Source organism: Rhamphochromis sp. 'chilingali' (genome assembly GCF_963969265.1).
Source record: "Rhamphochromis sp. 'chilingali' genome assembly, chromosome: 6".
NCBI lineage: Eukaryota > Metazoa > Chordata > Actinopteri > Cichliformes > Cichlidae > Rhamphochromis > Rhamphochromis sp. 'chilingali'.
The window spans coordinates 38,704,744-38,725,870 of record NC_137933.1 but is presented as its reverse complement, the minus strand read 5'-3'; the positions used below and the strand labels follow the sequence as shown (position 1 = coordinate 38,725,870).

Below are 21,127 nucleotides of genomic sequence, written 5' to 3'. Positions count from 1 at the left end.
ACTAATTATAAGATATGCGATGTATAAGGTGAGTATACTTCTATAAACTCAGTCATCAATTTGACATCATTGATATTGTAAGATCCCTTGAGTAACATTCCTTGAATATTGTTCCACAGAATTTCTGCTATTGTTATAAGTTAACAAAAAAGAACAAACTTTGTTTTGTTTAGAAACTAAGAAGGTGGCTGATAGGCAGTCAGCATGGATTAGGGTGAGATGAAAGCACTTGTCATCAGTCAGAGAGGTTGCTTAGACAGAGATGTCCCTATCAGTGGATCTAATCTAAGACAAGAGGAAACACCTCCCTGCTGAATGTCTCCAGTTTAACAATAAAACCCTTTAACTGCTTCCAAATCCAAACATAAGGGTTAATGGGGTCTTGATGTTTTAAGAATATGTCATGTATGCAGTGCTTGATATTGCAGGATAGTGCAGCAAAACAGTTCAGTGAACTTTTAGCTGATGATGATGATGATGATGATGCGATGATGAGATAGCCTTTATTTGTCAGTTAAAGGTCTTTTGCCCATAACCGAGAGCTAGAAGTCTGTCATTGGGAAGAGGTGATGTTTTCAATCAGTTTGCACAGTGTTTGTAAAGAATTATTTCTTCAGAACTTGAATGTCAGCACATACAAATCAGCATATAGTACATTCAAAGTCGACTGTTCCAAACACTTTTTATTGTAAACTGTGTTGCATGTGTGTGTTGAGTATTTACAGTTGTGGTCATAAGTACATACACTCATCATGGGCATTAGTGGTAATTAGGGGCTTTGCATGATTTCTTTGACCTTATACATCAGTTTATACACACATAAATTAAAAAGAAAAAGTAATGTAATCGACACACTGGGATAAACTATATAACTGTGACAACATTATTGTTGTTGTTGTTTGTGAATTTAAATTGGAGCAGTTCCACTCAGGAGAGTTTCATCATTCATAATCTAAAATAAAGCACAAGTACTTCAAATTTTTTAAATAAACACAGTGTTTGAAAAAACTTACTCTGTTAGACTTAAGCGCTTTATTGAAGTTTGGGGAAAGGTTAACTAGTGCTAAAGAATTTTCATCCAGCTTTGTGAAAAATTAAAAAAAGCATAAGCGACAGCAAATCAGTAAACATGTTTTGACAAATAGGAATTTCACATCTTGGGAATATCCACATTAATATGGTTTGTAGTTCTCTTTTCTGATTTTACAAATAGAAATTTTGTGTTATCACAACTTTTTTTTTGGTTTTTTTGGTTTTGATCTTCCTCCAGGTGAGCAGCCATTAGATACTGCTTACATTACAGACTGAAGGTGAGCTATGTTCACATCAACTAACCAAACACACAAAATCCATATTTTACGGGCAGCATTTGTATCTCAACAAGAAAAGGGAAATCATGCAAAACACAATAGCTCATATAAGCACTGCAATACATACTAATAGTGTATTGGATATGTATTATTTTGTGCTATGCTATTGTATAGATTACAGAAATTTATCAGAAACACTGGAATGCGTAATTCTGTTATTCTATTTACTGTAGTCCAGTAATAAAAACAGGTTATATATCATCATATGCGTACCATACATGCACTTGTAAGACCTCAATGTACACAGTGTATATGTAAAATGTAAATGTCTAGAAACAGTCTGGTTTATTCAGTATGATCATGTTTATTCCACTTTAGTGTTTTTCATCGTTTCTATAATGTGAGGGCCACCTGCCAGAATGGAGACCTGCATGATGAGCCAGTACAGCTGCCAACAGACTAACATGAAGTGCCACAAATACACAAACATATAGATGGCCTCTAAATCTACATTAGACTTGAGTTGGTGGCTTTAATTCTACTTCATATAATAACAATACCAGGTTCATGCATCTCTCACAACCTCGTCTGTGGCCTGGCATCAGACTCAGGAACTTTGTTGTCACAGTGGAAAAAGTGGGATGTGTTCACTCATTTGTATATTTATGAAAAAAGTTCATAATATTTAGTATAAAAAATATATAAAAAAAAGAAAAAGAAAAACAACCAGCTGAAGTTGTTTTTAAGGTTGTTTTGATGCACTACTGCCATCTGTTGGTCATAGCGGTGACATACTGCAATTGGCCTGTGACGATAAATTGCCTTAAATTTCAGAATAAATTAGCATCTAAAAAGATAACTTAGTGCTGAATGTGTAAACAGATAGATAGATAGATAGATCTCTAACAGCACGTTTTTATTTAAAAAATAATTTACATGAAATGGCAACAAGTTCCTATTACAGCTGTAATATTATTGTTGTTTTCTTTTTACTCTGCATTTAAAAAATAATTGTTAATATGTTCAGATGTAAATGTTGTAGGTGTTAGTCTTCTTTTTTCCGCCATAGGTACTTTTTAAAACAACATACTTTTGTGCATTGTTTGTGAAAAGTATGTTGTTAAACATTTTATTACACATACATATTATATTGTATATGTTATATTTTAACATAACATGATGTTATGTTAATTTATTGTTGTAAGTAACCACTTGTTGATTCACAACAGGCTGTTTGTTCAAGTCTTTTCACTGTGACCGATAGAAATCAGTGTTAATCGGTATCCTGATTGGTATTAGGAAGTATTCCTGAGATAGAATGACAAAAAATATTTTACCCGTGGTCAAAGAAGTGTTTTTTGATTACAGGGTGGTGGTCCAGGGTTGCTTGGACTTCTTCTTGGGCCTCCCTACTTCTGCTGGGATAGACGTGCAGTTGCTGGTGGTATGTATGGCCTCAGGTTTCCAGTACTCTTGAGGGCTGCTAATGTACCTGTGGGCCGATATGCCAATATTTCTTTTTCGTTGTCAATATTATTACACAGGCCCTGTGAGCGGTGACAGCAGACCATTTGTTAATTTCCATTGCTGACACTGTCCAATCAAATCTCTTAATGTAACGGGCCCCTCCCATACCTTCCCTATTTGTTTGTGCACCTTGTAGAACAACGTTTAGTATTGAAGTGGTTGACAGATGGACAAAGAAAAGCTAAAATGTTGAAAGAGAAATAGAAAAAGAAAAAAGAAATAGTCAAAGAAAAATGTGCCAAGTAAGCCCTGCGGACACAAGAGGGTGCTGTTTCTAGTGCTACCAAGAAGTACTCTAGGAGGGAAAGCAGCCCCAGAAACAGTGCAGCGGGGCAAGGTATAATTAATATGGACATAACTAAGAAAGAAGGGAAATAAAATTAATAGCAAGTGTGCAGTTTTCAAGTGTCACATGCTGCACTGCAGTGAAACTGAGATGTCCTAACCCAACAGGTGTACCAGCATGATTAGAAAGAAATACTGTTTTAGTATCAATATACATATTATGTGTATGGAATTATTTTTTTTGTTGCACAAATAGTGTGCACACTTAACTGGACCATATGCTGTTTTAACCAACTAGAAATGTCAGGGCCAATTTTTATTTATTTCTTTTTTTGTCCAGTGATGGGTGCGGAAGATTGTCAGGGGGGGATTTGTGATAGATCGATTGCACCAAGTGAAACTGAAGCTGTTACGATTTTCATTGGGAGTGACCAGAATAGACAAGATTAAAAACAGATCTATCAGTGGGACAGATCAGTGTGAGCTGTTTGGAGACAAAGTTAGAGAGGCAAGGATGGGATACTTTGGCCATGTGGAGGGATAGTGGATATGTTACACAAAGGATGTTGAACATGGAGCTGCTAGGGAGAGAGTAAAGAAGAAGACCTCAGGGGAGGCATGCATCATAGAGTTTAGAGTGGTCTTAAAGCCCACAGACCTTCCACAAATTTGTCTCTTAAATTAAAAGGTTTTATGTTCTATTATAGCTCAATAAAACTTAAACCTCATCAGGCATCATCTACCATTTTAATTTTTTCGAATCATTTCTGTCCACTATACAGGATGAAGTGCTGGCTTCTCTGGTGGCTGGTGTTTTTTGTGTCACACCAACCCTCTGCATGTCCTCCCCCAAAAACAGACTGAACACAATGGAAGATCAAAGTTCAGGAGGTCAGGGTTCCTGCGAGGATCAGTGTCAGAAAGGTAGGCTGCTTTCATTTTGTCCGAAGGCTGTTGTTTCCATGCTTCAGGGTGAAATGTCGCACCTACACCTTTGTTCTTCTGTAACACAAGTAAATCAGAATGTACCAAAGTTTTCAGGTGGAAATGTGACAGATTCTGTAGGACTCAATCAACTTGAATTTAGTGAAAATGTGCATATATTTTAATTCTTTTATTTTACAGATGATTCCTGTTGCTGTATGAACCATGTAGACAACATTCTTAAAAAGGGAAGCCTTGATGACGCTATCAAGTAAACTCATTCGTTCCAAATCATAGCATCGTTTTTTTGATTGTTTTTACCCTTTTGGAGTTTAATACTTTTGAAAACTCTTTGATCAAATATGTATGTAAGAGTGAACGACAGAGAGTTGAGATTTTAAGGTATTTAAGACTGTTTGTGGTATGAAAATAATGAAAGTCTTTACAACAACCTAATATTTTCTTGTCCTTTTTCACAAGAGCAATTATGCAGCTGGAAGAGTTTCCACTAGAAGATCAAATAAAAGGAACTGTTTCATCAATGAGTTCTGACAATGTTGTTACCAACGTGTATAAACCCAGTGGTTCCTTTGAAGGCCTCGACATTTATGCCAGCTATAATGAGGTATTTTTAAAAAATATGATTTCAGAGTAATTCAGAATTACTGTGACACTGATATTTTAACTTGCTAATCATTTTTAAGAAGCAGAACTGGAAATATCAGTTTTGTATACCATTTTGGTCCAGACTGAAATGTCTTGGCAACTACTGGATTGTCATGAATGTGGCTGTGTGCAGACAGGAAAAGGATCCAAATGCAGACTGAAAGGCAGGACGTGAATTCAAAAATCACAGCTTTATTGCTGGATGCAAAACAATACAAAACTAAACTGGAAAAATCTAATAATAATTTACACAGGGGAACACATAGAGAGGTACACAGCAATAAGGGAGTTCCTCATGGAACTGAGGAAGACACTGGAAGACACTGACATAAATACACAGAGGGATAACCAGGAAGTGAGAACACATGGGGAACACACCTGACACAAATAACCATAACGAGATGCGGGAAGCAAGACCGAACAGAATGAACATGGAAACACGAGACCTTCACAATAAGACAGGAAACAGAGGAACATGATGCAGAAGTGGAGGAGAGGCAGACGAGAGGGAGCGAGGGAACACGGGGGAGAGAGAGCCAAAATGACGGGCCGGGGAAACATAAACCCAGATGCACAGAGGGAGACAGAGGGCAACCACACAAGGAGGAATCTAAATCACAAAAGCTAAACAGAATATAAACTTTAAGAATAACAAGTGGACTTAAACATAATACAAAATGACAAAAAACACAAGAAAACTGAAAACACTGGGTCAAAAGACCATGACACTGGATGACTTGCTTTAAAATGACATCCATAGATTTGGTTAAAAAATGATGACATTTTTATTCTATCACTGTTAAGAAAACAAGATGGATTGTTAATGTACATGTATTTTGATTACCTTTGCTCTGATTTTCCCTAATCAACGCAAAATGTTGTATATTACTTACTCAACATTCCTTGTTTCCTTGTTTTAACCACAACATTTATGCATTAAAGTTGATGCTGTTTCACATTTAGGAATCTAAGAATCTTGATAACTTGTCATCTAATTCCACAAATTTGACATCGTTTTGATTAAAATGTCTAAACAGCAGTAATGGATTCCCATGTAATTCCCCAATAAATCTGCAGCTGTGGTTTGGAAAGGACCCATCCTGCCCTCTGTGTACAGTCCCAGCAACACTCAAGCACATCTTGGTTGGTTATAGGACTAGCCTTACTCAGGGCAGATACACATGGAGACACAACCAGGTCTGTCAGTTTTCATCAGCATTTGTCCGGGAAGGGGACAAGCTGAGGACTAGCTCTTCAACCCTGGAACTGGGCCCGCTGAAGGTTGCCAGGGATTGGCAGATGCAAGTGGACTTGGATCAGAGGCTAATTTTTCCCACAGAGATCATAACGACTACTCTGCGACTAGACCTTGTCCTTTGGGCTAACTCCCAAAAACTTGCATACATCACTGAGCTGACGGTACCATGGGATGATGCAATTGAGGAAGCATTTGAGCGTAAGAAGCTGCAGTATGCCAACTTAGCAGCTGAGGCAGAGGACAGAGGCTGGAAGATCAAGATGCGCTCGGTGGAAGTGGGGTCCAGGGGCTTTGTTGCCAGTACAACAGTGAAACTGCTTAGAGAGATTGGGATCAGAGGACAGGCACTATGGCAGGCTATAAGAGAATTAGCTAACAATGCTGAGAGGACCAGTCACTGGCTATGGATAAAAAGGGCTGACATCAACTGGGCAGCTAAGGCCGTCAACTAACCCAGAGATACACACACAGGATTGATCAACCTGTGGTGGGCTTGCCTCAGCAGAGGGCATCAAAAGGGTAGAAAACCTAACATTAGAAAGTTTGCTGGTTGACCGATACAGCTGTCTCGTGCCTCCTGGAGGCTGTGCAGTTAACCTCATGCCCACATAGCAGACAGGTCTGGCCCGGCTCTGGTGTATCACCAGCACTGGTGGCTGACTTCTGGCATGGTAAGTGGTATGTCATCCAGATTTGGGCCAGGTCTGGCATAGATGGCACTGTTTATGTGATGGCATGCTACATCTGGCCAGATTGTGGTTTGGTTTATGTGGCCCTGACTCATAGAAAACAGGTCTGGGCCAGATCCGGCATCAAGCCACTTCTGGCTGACTGGTGTCATGGCAGGGTGTATGTCAACCAGATGTAGGCCAGGTCTGGCAATGATGGCACTGTTTATGTTCCTATTTTCCTATTTTAGTTAGACGTATAGAGGGGGAAGAGGAAGGATGATATGACAGTACCCCGAGGCACCCCTGTGCTGCTCAGGATGTTATCCGAGCTCTTCAGCTGGACATGCTATGTTCTGCCATCTGCTCTCACTCAATGTTCATTGGTTCATTAACTTGTGCCCATATTAAATGTTCCATTTTAATCTACATCTGGTCTTTACATCGCTCGTGTTGCTCACTTGAAAATTTTTTAGTCTGTTTTCATTTAAAGTTTCTGCTGCCAAAGATCAGCTGATGATCTGTAAAAAATATTAAACATGGAAAAACTGGAATATTTGACCAGTGCAGTGTTTCCTCAATCACCTGTCTGTCTCCTGCTTATTATGGTCTATTAAACTGGACTTTGCCATGCACTTCCTTTTTTGTTTTTAATTTAAACCACCGTTAATGGAAATGCTGCAAAATAAAATGAAAGTGTATTTTCTCCACAGGTGCCTGTTTCTGGCTCTGACACAAATGGCACTGAGTCCTTCTTCTCTACAGACCAGAAGATTTTAACATACATTTCTCTGATTGGCTGCAGTCGCTCTCTTTTTGCCCTCATCATCACTGTTTTGCTCTTCATCACAAATAGGTAATTATTATTATTTTTTGCTTGATGACATTCTTTAAACTTTAACCCTCCTTTCCTCCACATTTTTAGTAGCATCCTCCTGTCCTGGTCCCATGATTTCTCCAGCATCTGCTTCTGATGTTTTATCAGTTAATTATCCTTTTTTCCTTATCCCATCGTCTCTTTTCATCTTGCAAGAAATTTCAGATTTTCTTCTATATTTATATTATACATTCTTTCTTCTCTGACTGGATTTTGACCAAACAGGATATGACCAAATAATCTATGTGAAAGTTGTGACTTACCATGAATAACATCTCCTGTATTTGCCAGAAAAGTCAGAGAACGTGTCTCTATGAAGGTCCACATGGCTCTTGCTCTTCACTACTCCCTGCTGGCCACTTTCAGCTGGATGGCTTTGGAGGGATTCCACCTCTACCTTTACTTTGTCCAAATCTTTTACATCAATGTCAGCAGATACCTGCTCAAACTCAGCGTGGTGGAATGGGGTGGAGTCGAGTACTCCAAACAGGAAGTTCTCTTTATCAGATTATCGTCTTTATCAGGCAGACCAATGAAAATGCAATGTAAGGAATGAATTTGCCAGCATGTAAAAACTCGTGAAATATTTTACATTCAGTTTTTGGCAGTATCTCCAGCTTCCATGAAACTGCAATCTAAGAAACAAATTTGGATGCAAAATCTTAACTAATTTTTATTTATTAACTTTTTTGTATGTGCATCAGAATTTCTGTTTACTTGCATTGTTAGAAGAAAAAAGAATACAATTTGTTTTGGTTGATACACTGACTCACCTACATATTTGTAACAGAATGCCTTAATTGCTTTTCAATGTGTAACATTTTTTATCATCATCTATTTCCTTTCTTTGTAGGTGCTATATTACCCAAGGCATAGTGAAAATGGTGACTACAGTGGGACCGTTCGTCATTGTGTTTCTCTTTAACATGATTAAGTTTGCGGTGACAATCAGATGTGTTTTCACTGTTGGCCAAAGCAGAGAGGTAATTTTTTTCATCTTTTTAAAACGATCTTGAAGATAAGTCCGATATTATCAAGATGGTGTAGGAGTGAAGGCAGCCTTTAACCCATAATTTCCTTAGGGATTAATAACGTTCAATCAATCAATCAATCAAGATCATTCACCTTTTTTAAATTTCTATCCTCTTTTTACTTGATAAAAATACTCTACAATGGGTTGTCTAATTTGGCTTTTTTAAATAAAATTTTATGTACTTGTAATATTTTACCATCACGACTTAAAATTTCGTTTCCATTACACACACACTGTATGAGTAAACAGCCGTCTGTTAAGAGAACGAAATTTCAAACAAACTGAAAGTTTTCTTTTCAAGGACTCTGCAGGTCATCTATAGCCTGCTGTATTATGTTTCTTTCTATATTTGTTAAATCATTTTTGGACAGACTGAATGCAATAGAGCCATGCACAGCATGTGTCCCCTTCTGGGAGTAGGCATTCTGCTTAACCTTCCCTGGGGCCTGGTCTCCTTCTCATTTGGACAGCTGTCCACTGCTGGCCTGTACCTCTTCTGCATCCTGAACTCACTGCAAGGTCTGTACAGTCTGCCACTATGTGTGTTTCTGTTGAAGGGACTTATGAGGATTAGCCTTTCAACAAAGTTAAGGTAAACTTCTGATCATATGCAACATGGGCAAACCATAATTTGCCCAAAAAGTCACTAGTTAACGTGCGCATGTTACACCCCTGAAAACAGGGGGAAAAGAATTACAAGAGTGATTTTGACATGCTTCTCTCATGCAGTTGTTTATTGCAATCAAAATGAACATAAATATTTCACATTCTGTACTGCTTAATGTCACATGGTGGAAGGAAAAGCTAAATAATAAACCAAAATGATAAAGTGCTTTCTATACATATACCTGAACAGGTTTCCTGACAAAATGGTTGTAGCTCCTGCCGTTAGCTTAATGGCCATTATACTGTATAAAACTGAGGCACAAAACTGCCGTGTCTATGTGCACAAAACAACTGTAATATAATGCTTCTAAAGCTTACAAAACAGTGAAGGGTTACCTATTACCTTCTACATGCATTTCTAAATCCTTTGCTAATTCATAAAAACTGCATAAAACCTAAAAAATTTGCTTTGTTTGTTGTTCAGATGTAATAATATTCCTGTTAACACAACTAGTTTAGAGCAGACTGATGCTAAAGTTAAAACAGTCATTATGTTGCCCCCATAAAGAATGTTTGTTTAAAAGAAATACCTCCCACGGACCACGCAGAATCACCTCTGTATTTTAAACATGGGGGTGCTATCCCAGCTACCATAGAGCGAGAGGTCAGGTACACCCTGGACAGGTCACCATCCTGACACAGGGCTTGAAGTAACAAACAAACAGTCAGTAAATCTATGGTTGGTCTATACATCTACATCTGATTTGACACAGTGGCTTGAATTCAAGTTTATATGATAACAGGCTCATACGAGGCTCATATATCTCACATATCTGTCTGTGTCTTGTTATTATTCATCATTTACAATGTAAAAAATAAAATAAAACAAAATATTTTTTCATACTTATCTTAAGAAAATCACAATACACACAAAACTGGAAATTTCATAGTTTATGTTCAGTTTGGTTTTTTGGCTGTTTTAGGAGGGGTGTGGGTCGCAGCAGTGAAATACAACACTTGGCCTCTTATGACAAATTGGTTCAAATTAAATCAAATTAAAATTATCATCTAAAAAGAAAACTTAGTGTTGAATGTTTCTAAAGAATGTAAATACAGTGTCCAGTACTAAGTGCAATTTGAAGTGCAAGTTTCACTAATTTAATGTAAGCCTGTATTTGCTCGACACTGCTGCATCTGTGGAAGAAGAGATGAATATATTTTTAGTTTTCTGTCAGCTGATGCTTCCTCTTTTTTATTCTAAAAGTAATTTACATGAAATGTCAGCAAGATCCAAACAATCTTTTCAGAGTTACTCATTTGTTTTTTCTCTGCTGGCACATCAGCTCTGCTCCTGATTCTGCTCAGATAAAACGGACTCTGCAACATGCAAAGGTAGGCTATGCTTTGGCTGTCTTTATGTTACAGATCTAATTCAGGTTTTCGTCCTTTTCTTGCAGAAAAAATTGGTAATATGAAGACATATAAATGTAAATACTGTAGCTCAGGAGGTAGAGGAGGCCATCTGCTAAGTTTGGTTGGTGGTTCAATCCCTGGCTGCTACGTCTGCATACTAAGTGTCCTTGGGCAAGATACTAATGCCATGTTGCTTTCTGAGGAATCCATCAGAGTTTGATTGTTCAATAGACAACACGCAGGCATATAAAAAGGGCTTGCATGAATGAGGCATGTTGTGTGTTTTCAGTGCTTTGTGAGAGTAGAAAAGTGTTATATAAGAACCAGTCCATTTATTGTGTTAATGTTTAACATCAGGTATTCCATTAATTAATATTCTAATCTTTAGTAGTGGTAGTGTAAGAGATGTAGCACAAGTGGACACAGTCTATAAAATTTGGCTTTTTTTAGGCCTTACTTTGAAGGTTAGCTTCCTGAGATGTCTTGTTGTAGTTGTATTTCCTGCTGTATCTATTCTTTGGAACTAATATTTCTTCATGTGTTTCCACTAAGACAAGAACTCTCGACCCTATTACTATTTAGAAATGTTTTTTGAATGATTATTAACAGCAATGAGGTCGATATTATAGAGAGGCAGGTCTGCTGATTCCCATAATGCTCTTTCTAGGAACATTATGCAAATAATATGTAAATAACATATAACATCCTGTTGTGTGTCACCCATGGTTGACTCACAGGAGGTTGTTTGTGCATGTGCTTGGATGTGACCATGGAAGAATGTCCCCAGTTAATGTGGGAATTATTATAAATTTACTCCAATAATAAAACAAATAAATTAATTTAGTATAAACAGTGGGCATATAGGATTCTTTGTCTGTTGTCACTGTATGAGGTCAGATTCTAAAAGCTGAAAAGCTGAAATAAAGTCTAGACTTTAATTTTTTTTTAATGGAGAGATGCAAAGATCACATAAAATTTGTTAGGTTACCAGTTTTGGTTCAGTCATGATGAATCATGGACGATGAAGCATATGGAGATAATATCAGCAGTGCTCTGATCAGCTGCTTCAGCATTCAACAACATATTAAGGCTTCATATTATTTCTTTCAAATGATGTAAAATGTGCAGACTTGTGTAAGCAATTTTGTGACCCAAAACTCATTCAGAATAATTCAAACTTCTTTTTAACCCAGCTATTTGACACAAACTCTCAGTTAGAAAATATATAAACTAGAGATGGCACGATACCACTTTTTTATGTCCGATACCGATATCATAAATTTGGATATCTGCCGATACCAATATGAATCCGATATAGTGTGTTTTGTAATCAATAAAAATGTTTTTTATAAATATCTTGCTGCATTTTATATAAGTTCATACTCCAGTTTTAAAAAACAAAACACTAAAGCTACTTTGTTATACCTGTATGCAAAAAATACCCTACACCCAAAATATTTTATAGTTCAGCAACACTGATCAATCTAATAAACTTAAACCTGCACCATCCTCCCTATTCTGGTATTTTAAAGAGTACTTAGCAGAAATATTAAGCAACCTAACTAATAGGGTTGCCAACTCCCAGCAGAAATATTAGGGAACCACCCCCCACCCTCACGATGCTTAACGTAATCAACTTTAATTTAATGCACGTGTAAAACTAATGCCCAGAAATCAATTATTTTTCTACAATAATTAAATAGACTCTCTATTCAACAGAATTGCAGACTGTACAGATGGTGCCTTCCCAAAGGAAAAAGTAGTATAGCTTACTGGGTTATATGTTAGACTTCATAGTTACCAGATACAATAATGGATTTCTATACATTTAGTCAGATGACCACTTTAGTTGTAAGATTCAGATAACTATTAAAAGTTAGTCATTTTAAATGAAATAACAAAGTAAAGTATTTTTTGTGCCCCCCCTTTCTCTGCTAATGCCCTGCGTGGCCCCCTGGCAACACTTTGCTAGACCCGCCCCTGCACAGTTACCAGCTGTCAGCTACTTAAAAAAGGATCCTGGTGTTATTTGTCTCTCAGAAACAGTTCACAACTTCCCTTCAACTCATTCATGTCACCTGAAAGTTAAACCTGTTTCTCCATCACCTGTTCAGCTCTGATGATTCAGTAAGGACATCTCCTGGTTTCATCTTCATGTTTCCCTCTCACCACATATCCAAACCGATATCATGACCAGCAGCTTTTACAGCTGTGGCTCCAACAAACATCAACTGCTACTAGAAAGTAATATTAAATCAATTCTAACAACAGCTGATCAAGCTTAAACGTGCTGCTGTTGTTTATCCGCTGGTCTCCTCTTTCTAGTATTGATGTGCCGGTCGCGAACGAAACTGCTCTTAGAGCCGACTCTTTCAAATCAAATCAAATCAAAATTTATTTATATAGCACATATTAAAACAACAGTGTTGACCATAGTGCTTCACAGTCAATAAAAACATGAGACAGTTAAAACAAACAATAAAAGGACAACAAACAATAGGTAACAACGCAACAAGCTAAAACAGCCAACTAGACAGAATCAAAAGCCAAAGTAAAAAAATAAGTTTTAAGACGTAATTTAAAAGACTGGATAGACTCAGCAGTGTGAATATGAACAGGGAGGTTATTCCAGAGTCTGGGTGCCACGGATGCAAAGGCCCGGTCGCCTCTCGACTTCATTCGAGTCCTAGGTTGTGCTAGGAGCCTGTGGTTGGACGATCTAAGTGCTCTGTTGGGATTGTATGAATGGAGTAAATCAGAAAGATAACTGGGCGCTAAATTATTCAAAATATTAAAAGTGAACAAAAGAATTTTAAAATCTATATGATATTTAACAGGGAGCCAATGTAATTTGGCTAAAACTCTCTTTGAAGTGAACAATGCGAGCCGTGGGGGGGGAGGGGCGGTAGTTACACTCGCAGTAGCATAGGAACAGAGCAGGAGGGAGAGAGAGAGAGAGAGAGAAAGAGAGCCAGGGACAACAGCGTCACATTAGAAAGGTATAGTAATCATCCACAACTATTTTCAGTTGCGGTGTTGTGTGGCGGCTGTGTGCAGACAGGAATAGGACCCAAGGTGTAGACTCCAGAGACAAACGTAAACTGAAATAGCTTTAATGCTGAACTCAAACGTAACATAACATAACTGGAAGAAATCAAAATAAACTTAAACCAGAGGACTGACAGAACACACACAGCTAAATAAACGGTAGATCACGACACAGACACAGAGAAACACAGGGCTTAAATACACAGAGGGAGCAATCAGGGAATGGGTAACAGGAGGGAAACACAGCTGGGGCAAATCAGGCCTAACGAGACAAGGGGAAGCGAAACATGGACAGACATCAGACATGGACTTTCAAAGTAAAACAGGAAACCCATAACACAGACTGAACAAAAGACACAGACTCACATGCAGGCACTACAACAGAGGGAACAGAGACGTGGGACCAGGGCAGACACAGACACTGACTGGACACGGGGATATAGCAACTAAGGATACACAGAGACGTGAACTAGACAAGGGGATACAGCTGACAGGGGAGACAGAGCAACTAGAGAAGACAGAGACATAAACCATAAGACAGAACCAAGAAACCAAAGACTGGAAATAATAAATAATATAATAAACTCAAAAACCCTGGGTCAACGACCCAAGCATCCTAACATGTGGTTGTTAAAGGATTTAGAAAGTTTATTCATGCAGGCCCATATGACAGAGAATGTGCATTTTTCATATTTCTATTTAATTGTGTTGTGGTTTGCAGTGTTTAGTGTTGTTTCACTTTAAATTTGTTTAAAAGGAAAAAGCAAAAAATGTAAATAGTTAAAAGTTGAATGTAAATAGTTGGTTTTTGTATTATATGATTTATTTTATGTGGAGTGAATAAATAAAAATATATTTACGGTGGCCCCTAGAGAGAAAGCACGTACAAACTCCAAAACATGTACGAACTCCAAAACACGTACAAACGGTTTGCTTATATTTGTGGCACTTATATTTGTGCCACAAAACCAACCAATCACAGGCTTGGATGCAAAAAATTTTGATTGGCTGTTTTGGTCTCCAGTCAGCTCGAAATGACGAAATTCAATATCCCAGAATGCATTTCGTCCAAAACTCAAACGAGGCAGTGTTGGAGGAACGCAGAGTGGCGGAGTTTGAAATATTACTCTTTTTGGATCACAAAATAAACTTTTAAGATATTTTCAGGCGAGAATGGTGCTGTGTAAACTTCAAATATCTGCTCGATTAATCAAGACATCACATATTTGCAAAAGTGCTCTAACGTTCTTGGAGATGCCTGTTACCCACCAGCTGACCGGGTGGTGAAAGCACGGCTCCCGGCACATCGTTTTCAAACCCCCGTGGTCTTTCACTACTCGGGTTAAACATATAATATATAAGCCACTCAGATCAGCGGTCCCCAACCTTTTTGCGCCACAGAACGGTTTAATGTCAGACAATATTTTCACAGAACGGCCTTAACGTTCCGCGGATTAATACAACAAAATAGAATGATACGGCCGAAACAAAAACTAATTCAATAATTTTTTAATATTTTATGGTTTAGTTTCAGTGTGAGAGGGAGACAGGTGTAACAGTGAAGATGAGGTAGTGAAGGTAATACCTTCAACCTTTCAAAGCAATGGACAATTCACTACAGAGGTGAAAAAGAGACTGTACCTGTGATGGAGTAGGAAGAGCTGAGGGTCATGGTGATATGTTCCAGAAAGATAAATTCAAATTCAAATTTTATTTGTCACACACACACACACACACACACACACACACACACACACACACACACACTATGACATGGGGGTGAAATGCTTGTAGCTGTACAATGCCCGACCATTAAATGACAGAAGAAAAGTTCTACAATATTTACATTTACTACAAAAATTTACAAATTAACTTAGGAATTTACAGTAAAGAATGTGCAAATAGCAGAAGAGATTATAAAGATAAGGATTATAGGAAATGTGTGGTGGTGCGTGTGGTGACGTGTGTGAGAGTCCAGTCTTATAGTGACGTGTTTGGGAGAGTCCAGTCCTACACCTGGTTCAGGCCCCGAATAGCCTGGGGGAAGAAGCTCCTCTTCATTCGCTCTGTTTTGGCCTTAAGGGAGCGGAAGCGCTTCCCAGACCTCAACAGTGAGAAGAGTCCATTGTTGGGATGGGAGAGGTCCATCATAATCTTCCTAGCTTTGGACTTGCACCGCTTGGTGTAGATGGACAGCAGGTCAGGGAGCTCTGATTGAATGATGCGTTCTGCCGAGCGCACCACCCTTTGCAGATCTCGTCTGTCCTGCTTGGTGCTGTTCCCAAACCAGGTGCAGATGTTTGCCGTCAGGACGCTCTCGATGGTGCAGGAGTAGAAGTTCTTGAGCACCTTCAGTGGCAGATGGAAGTCTCTAAGTCTTCTGAGGAAGAAGAGACGCTGACGGGCTTTCTTAACCAGGGTGTTGATGTGACAGGACCATGACAGGTCCTGAGTGATGTGGACACCCAGGTATCGGAAACTGTCCACTCTCTCCACTGGCGTGCCACTGATGATGAGGGGTTTGTAATTCCTCGCCTGCTTTGTAGTGAAGTCCACGATCAGCTCCTTAGTCTTGCTGATGTTTAGGAGGAGGTTATTCTCCTGGCACCAGGTCTCCAGGTTCCTAATCTCCTCCAGGTAGGCCGTCTTGATGTTGTCGGAGATCAGGCCCACAACAGCAGTGTCGTCAGCAAACTTGACAATGGAGGTGGTGTCGGATGTGGCTACACAGTCATAAGTGTACAGTGAGTACAGCAGGGGGCTTAAAACACAGCCCTGAGGCACTCCAGTGCTGAGTGAGATGGAGGGGGAGACTTGTTTTCCCACCCTCACTGATTGGGGTCTGTCTGTGAGGAAGTTGAGGATCCACTGACACAGTGATGAGCTGAGTCCTAGATCCGTCAACTTGGTGAAAAGCTTAGAGGGAATTATTGTGTTGAATGCTGAACTGTAGTCCACGAACAGCATCCTAACATAATTCCCTCTGCCAGTGTCCAGGTGACTCAGGGATGTGTGGAGCAGGTGAGATATGGCATCGTCTGTGGAACGATTAGTCCGGTAAGCAAACTGAAGTGAGTCGATGGTGGGAGGAAGTGAAGAAGTGATGTGATCTCTCATCAGTCTTTCAAAACACTTCATCACAATTGAAGTCAGTGCTACTGGACGGTAGTCATTGTGGCAAGTGGGCTGTTGTTTCTTTGGAACAGGGACAATAATGGACCGTTTGAAGCACGTGGGAACCACAGCTTGGGCCAGGGAGAGGTTGAAGATCTCCGTGAACACCGGTGCTAGTTGATCAGCGCAGGCTCTAAGGACCCGGCCAGGGATTGCATCTGGTCCTGCTGCCTTCCTGGTGTTCACCCTCCTGAAGGTGTTCCTCACGGCATGCTCTGTGATGACGAATGCATTTTCTTCACTGGTGCACTCCGAGCGCGCACAGCCGTTTGTTGTTTTAATTGCTGCGGCGTCGAAGCGAGCATAAAACGTGTTCAGCTCATCAGCCAGTGAAGCATCGGCATTCATCATTGAAGAAGCTGGTCGTTTATAGTCCGTTATAGTCCGCAGTCCTTTCCACAGGCTCCTAGAGTCGCACTGTCGTAGCTGTGACTCTAGTTTTTCCCCGTAGCTCCGCTTTGCCTTTCGGACCGCGCTGCGCACGTTGTAGGACGCAGCCTTGTATAGGTCCATATTACCGGAGACAAGCCCTTCATTGTAGGCAGCGGTGCGTGATCTCAGAGCGTCGCGGATGTTTTTATCCACCCACGGCTTCTGGTTGGGAAACGTTCGGATGATAGTTCTTTCTGCTGTGTCGTCCGCTAGTTTCCCGATAAATCCCACAACCGCTTCCGTAAACATGTTGATGTCATCAGAGCTGCGCCGAAACATGTCCCAGTCTGCGTCATCCAGTGCGTCCTGCAGCGCGGCCACTGATTGGTCCGTCCAGCGAGCGACCTCCCTCCTGATTGGTGGTTGCTGCTTTAGCCTTTGTTTGTAAGCAGGTATGAGGAAGATGGCGGAATGGTCCGATTTTCCAAATGCCGGCAGGGGTTGAGCCTTGTAACAGTTCTTGAACGGGGTGTAGCAGTGGTCTAATGTCCTCGTGCCCCGGGTGGGGCAGTTGATGTGCTGGTGAAGGTTGTGAAATGTCCGTTTGAGATTCACTCTGTTAAAATCTCCCATAACAATGAGTGCGGCATCTCGGTGAAGTGTTTGTTGATGTGTGAGAGCCTCATGTAGCTCACATAAGGCAGTGTCCGAGTCCGCGTGAGGCGGAATGTAAACAGTGCAGGCAATGACCGCAGTGAATTCCCGAGGGAGATAGAAAGGGCGACACTTAACGATCAAAAGCTCCAGATTGGGCGAGCAAGAGCGTGTGAGTGGGGAGATGTTTGTGCTGTCGCACCATCTGTTGTTCACCATCAAACACACTCCACCACCTCTTTTCTTCCCCGACTCCATTGTCCTGTCCATGCGGTAAACCGAAAAGAACCCCGTCGGCTGCACGGCGTGGTCTGGTATCGCTGGGTTCAGCCAAGTCTCGGTGAAGCAGAGGAGGTTGCAGTCCCGAATGTCTCTCTGGAACTTGATTCTGGCTCTGGGGTCATCAAGCTTGTTCTCGATGGATTGAACATTGGCTAGCAGGATACTGGGCATGGGTGCGCGGTGTGCGCGGTGTGCGCGAGCCCGTAGCCTGTTCCTGATGCCGGCTCTTTTACCTCGAGGCCGTCGCTTAGGGTCGCGTCCTTTGTTCTCTCTCAGATGGTAGTATAAGGGAAGATTTACAAGACGGTAGTATGGTATGCAGATTGTTAGTATGACAAAGGAGGATGCTACAGATTGGGTGAGCTAAAGGAAGATGATCCACTGTGGTGACCCTCAAAGGGAGCAGCTGACAGAAAAAGAGTTATTTATCGATTATTTTTGTTGGTGTTGCCACATCAGTATTGATGAGGATAAAGAGTTTTTTCCTCAAAGAAAGTCTACCGGTATTAGTATCTGCATCCTTCATAGACTTAAAAGCTCTAAGAACCCACAGACTTCAGACAAATTTCACTCTTGAATCCAAAAGTCTTATGTTCCACTATATCTTAATAAAAGTTATAAAAATTCAAAGTTGCTTTGATGAAGGGTGAACTTCTTCCATGACATAGCTTATGATTGGTTGTAAAGCACAGATACTTTCAAATGAATTCTCTCTACTTCACAGGATGAAGTGGTGGCTTCTCTGGTCGCTGGTGTTTTTTCTGTCACAACAAACTTCTACGCATTCTCCTCCAAAAACACCCTGCAACACAGCGCAATATGAAAATTCATTAGGTCAGGGTTCCTGCAAGGATCGGTGTCACAATATAGGTAGGATGTTTTAATCAATATCAATATCATTTGTATTTCTGCGGCACATTTAAAAGCAACAAAATTGACCAAAGTGCTTCACAATTAGTGAAGAACAATAGAAAAACATATACAGAAAAAGACAATATATTTAACATAAGAAAAAACAAACAAATATAAAACAAGTTTGATGGTACTCAAACTTAAATTGAATTAAAAGCCAACATAAAAAAGTGAGTTTTAAGACGGGATCTGAAAGGCTGTATAGACTCTGAATATGAATATTGACTGGAAACTTAATCCAGAGTCTAAATGCTGCACCTACGAAGGCCCGATCTCCTCTATGATTCAGTCGAGACATCAGCTGTACTAAGAGCATCTGGATAGATGATCTCAGTGCTCTTTTGGGGTTATATATGTTGAGGAGTTTGCTTAAATAACTGGGTGCCATGCCATTTAAATGTTTAAAAGAATCTTAAAATCAATACGAATACAGAGAAGGAGCCAGTGTCAAGTTGCTCACTGGAGCAATGTGTTCATACAATCTAACAACTGTTAAAAGACATGCAGCAGCATTTTGGAATAACTGCAAGCAATGGACAGGTGAGTGTTGAAGACCCAAATAGAGAGAACTGCAGTAATCCAGTCTAGAGGTGATGAAGGCATGAATAGGGTCCTTAGGAGAAAGATAAGGCTTCGCTTGGCAATTTCACGTAACTTGTAAAAACTGTTTTCCACAACTGTGGACACTTGCTTCTCTAATTTAAAAGAGCCATCTAAAAACACTCTGAGATTTCTTACAGTGTGAGAATGATGGACCAAGAGGACCAAGGGTATCAGTTAACTTATCCAAAGGGACATAACTTCCAAAAACAATAACTGCTGTCTTATTGTTTTACTGTGTTTTCGATCACTGAAAATGGAGATTTTTAAAAACTCCTCCCATGGTGGAGATTTGCGAAAACTCAGTTTTTGTGTTTAGGTGAGAGATTTGGGCTGTGTCTCAATTCAAGGGCTGCCTCCTTTGGAGGCTGGAGTTGAAGGCCGATTATGTCACAGCGATGCAACGAAGGCTGTCCCAATTCAAAGGCTTCTCCAAATGCGACAACAAATGCGTCCTTCATTTCCCCAAATTTGAAGGATGAGTCGGGTGTATCCTTCGTGGCCCAAATTATTCCAGAATTCATAGCGCAGCCCAGCCAATTCCACTTTCTACAATGGCAGCAGCTACTTAGTTGTAATATTACTGGTATTACCCTTTTCAATAATTTATTATTTAAACTATTATTTATAATATTTGGACAATAATATAAAAATACTTTTCAAATGCGGCAATAGCGGAGGAGCGCAACTAAAAAGTTTGAAATATTACTCTTTCTGGGTCACAAAATAAACTTTGAACATCAGGCGAGAATGTAGCTGTGTAAACTTCAAATATCTGCTCTGTTTATCAAGACATCATATATTTGCAAAAGTACCCTGACGATTTTGGAGACATCTGTTACCCACCAGCTCGATAGCTGACCGGGAGGTCAAGGCTCACTAGAGTAGGCGAGAACCCCAGACTCCCGGCACATTGTTTTCAGACTACTCGCTACTCAGGTTAAACATGATATATAAGTCACTTAGATAACTTAAAAATGTTATTGTTTAGCTTTTTTCAGTATTTTATTTGTTCCTGAATAAACTGGTTTGGCTGAGATTAAAGTTATAGTTTTCACACAGTTGAATAAACGTCAAACAGAAAACTGATTAAACAGAAGTGTGAGATGGTAGAGAATTTACTCCAGTGTCCTGTTATAGTTTACATAGCAAGGAGTAGATGGCTGAGTTTATTAAATTCCGCTGAGACAGCGGTGACGTAAATCTGAAGGCTACACTGTCCAATTTCACAGATTCGCACTTACGGCCTTGTTGGTCTTTGGAGGACCTGGCCCACGTGAAGACCACGAAGGCCAGGTCCTCTAAAGGATGCAGCCCCTGATTTGAGACACCGCTTTAGTCACGCAACATCAAAGGTGTTTGCCTTTTTTGACGTTATGCTGTGCGCCAGGTTATTGTTTACATGAGATTAATTTCTACAATGGCGGATATAGACAAATTGCTGTTGCTGTTAATCTAGTTTTTACATGCTTACATATACAAACACAGTAACTGTCCCTCCATTTAAAAAGACAGAGG

General features: G+C 39.9%; 1 protein-coding gene across 1 annotated transcript; it reads left to right on the top strand.

Annotated features, from left to right (window-relative positions):
* Positions 1 to 19: 19 nt before the first annotated feature.
* On the top strand, positions 20 to 8,391 carry LOC308398897 (adhesion G protein-coupled receptor G3-like; the record flags this gene model as incomplete). Its single annotated transcript, XM_080885764.1, has 7 exons — positions 20 to 28; positions 3,905 to 4,046; positions 4,248 to 4,317; positions 4,527 to 4,671; positions 7,352 to 7,494; positions 7,807 to 8,060; positions 8,369 to 8,391. The coding sequence occupies 7 exons, from the start codon at positions 20 to 22 to the stop codon at positions 8,389 to 8,391; spliced, it is 786 nt and encodes a 261-aa protein (XP_080741890.1).
* Between the last annotated feature and the right edge of the window lie 12,736 nt (positions 8,392 to 21,127).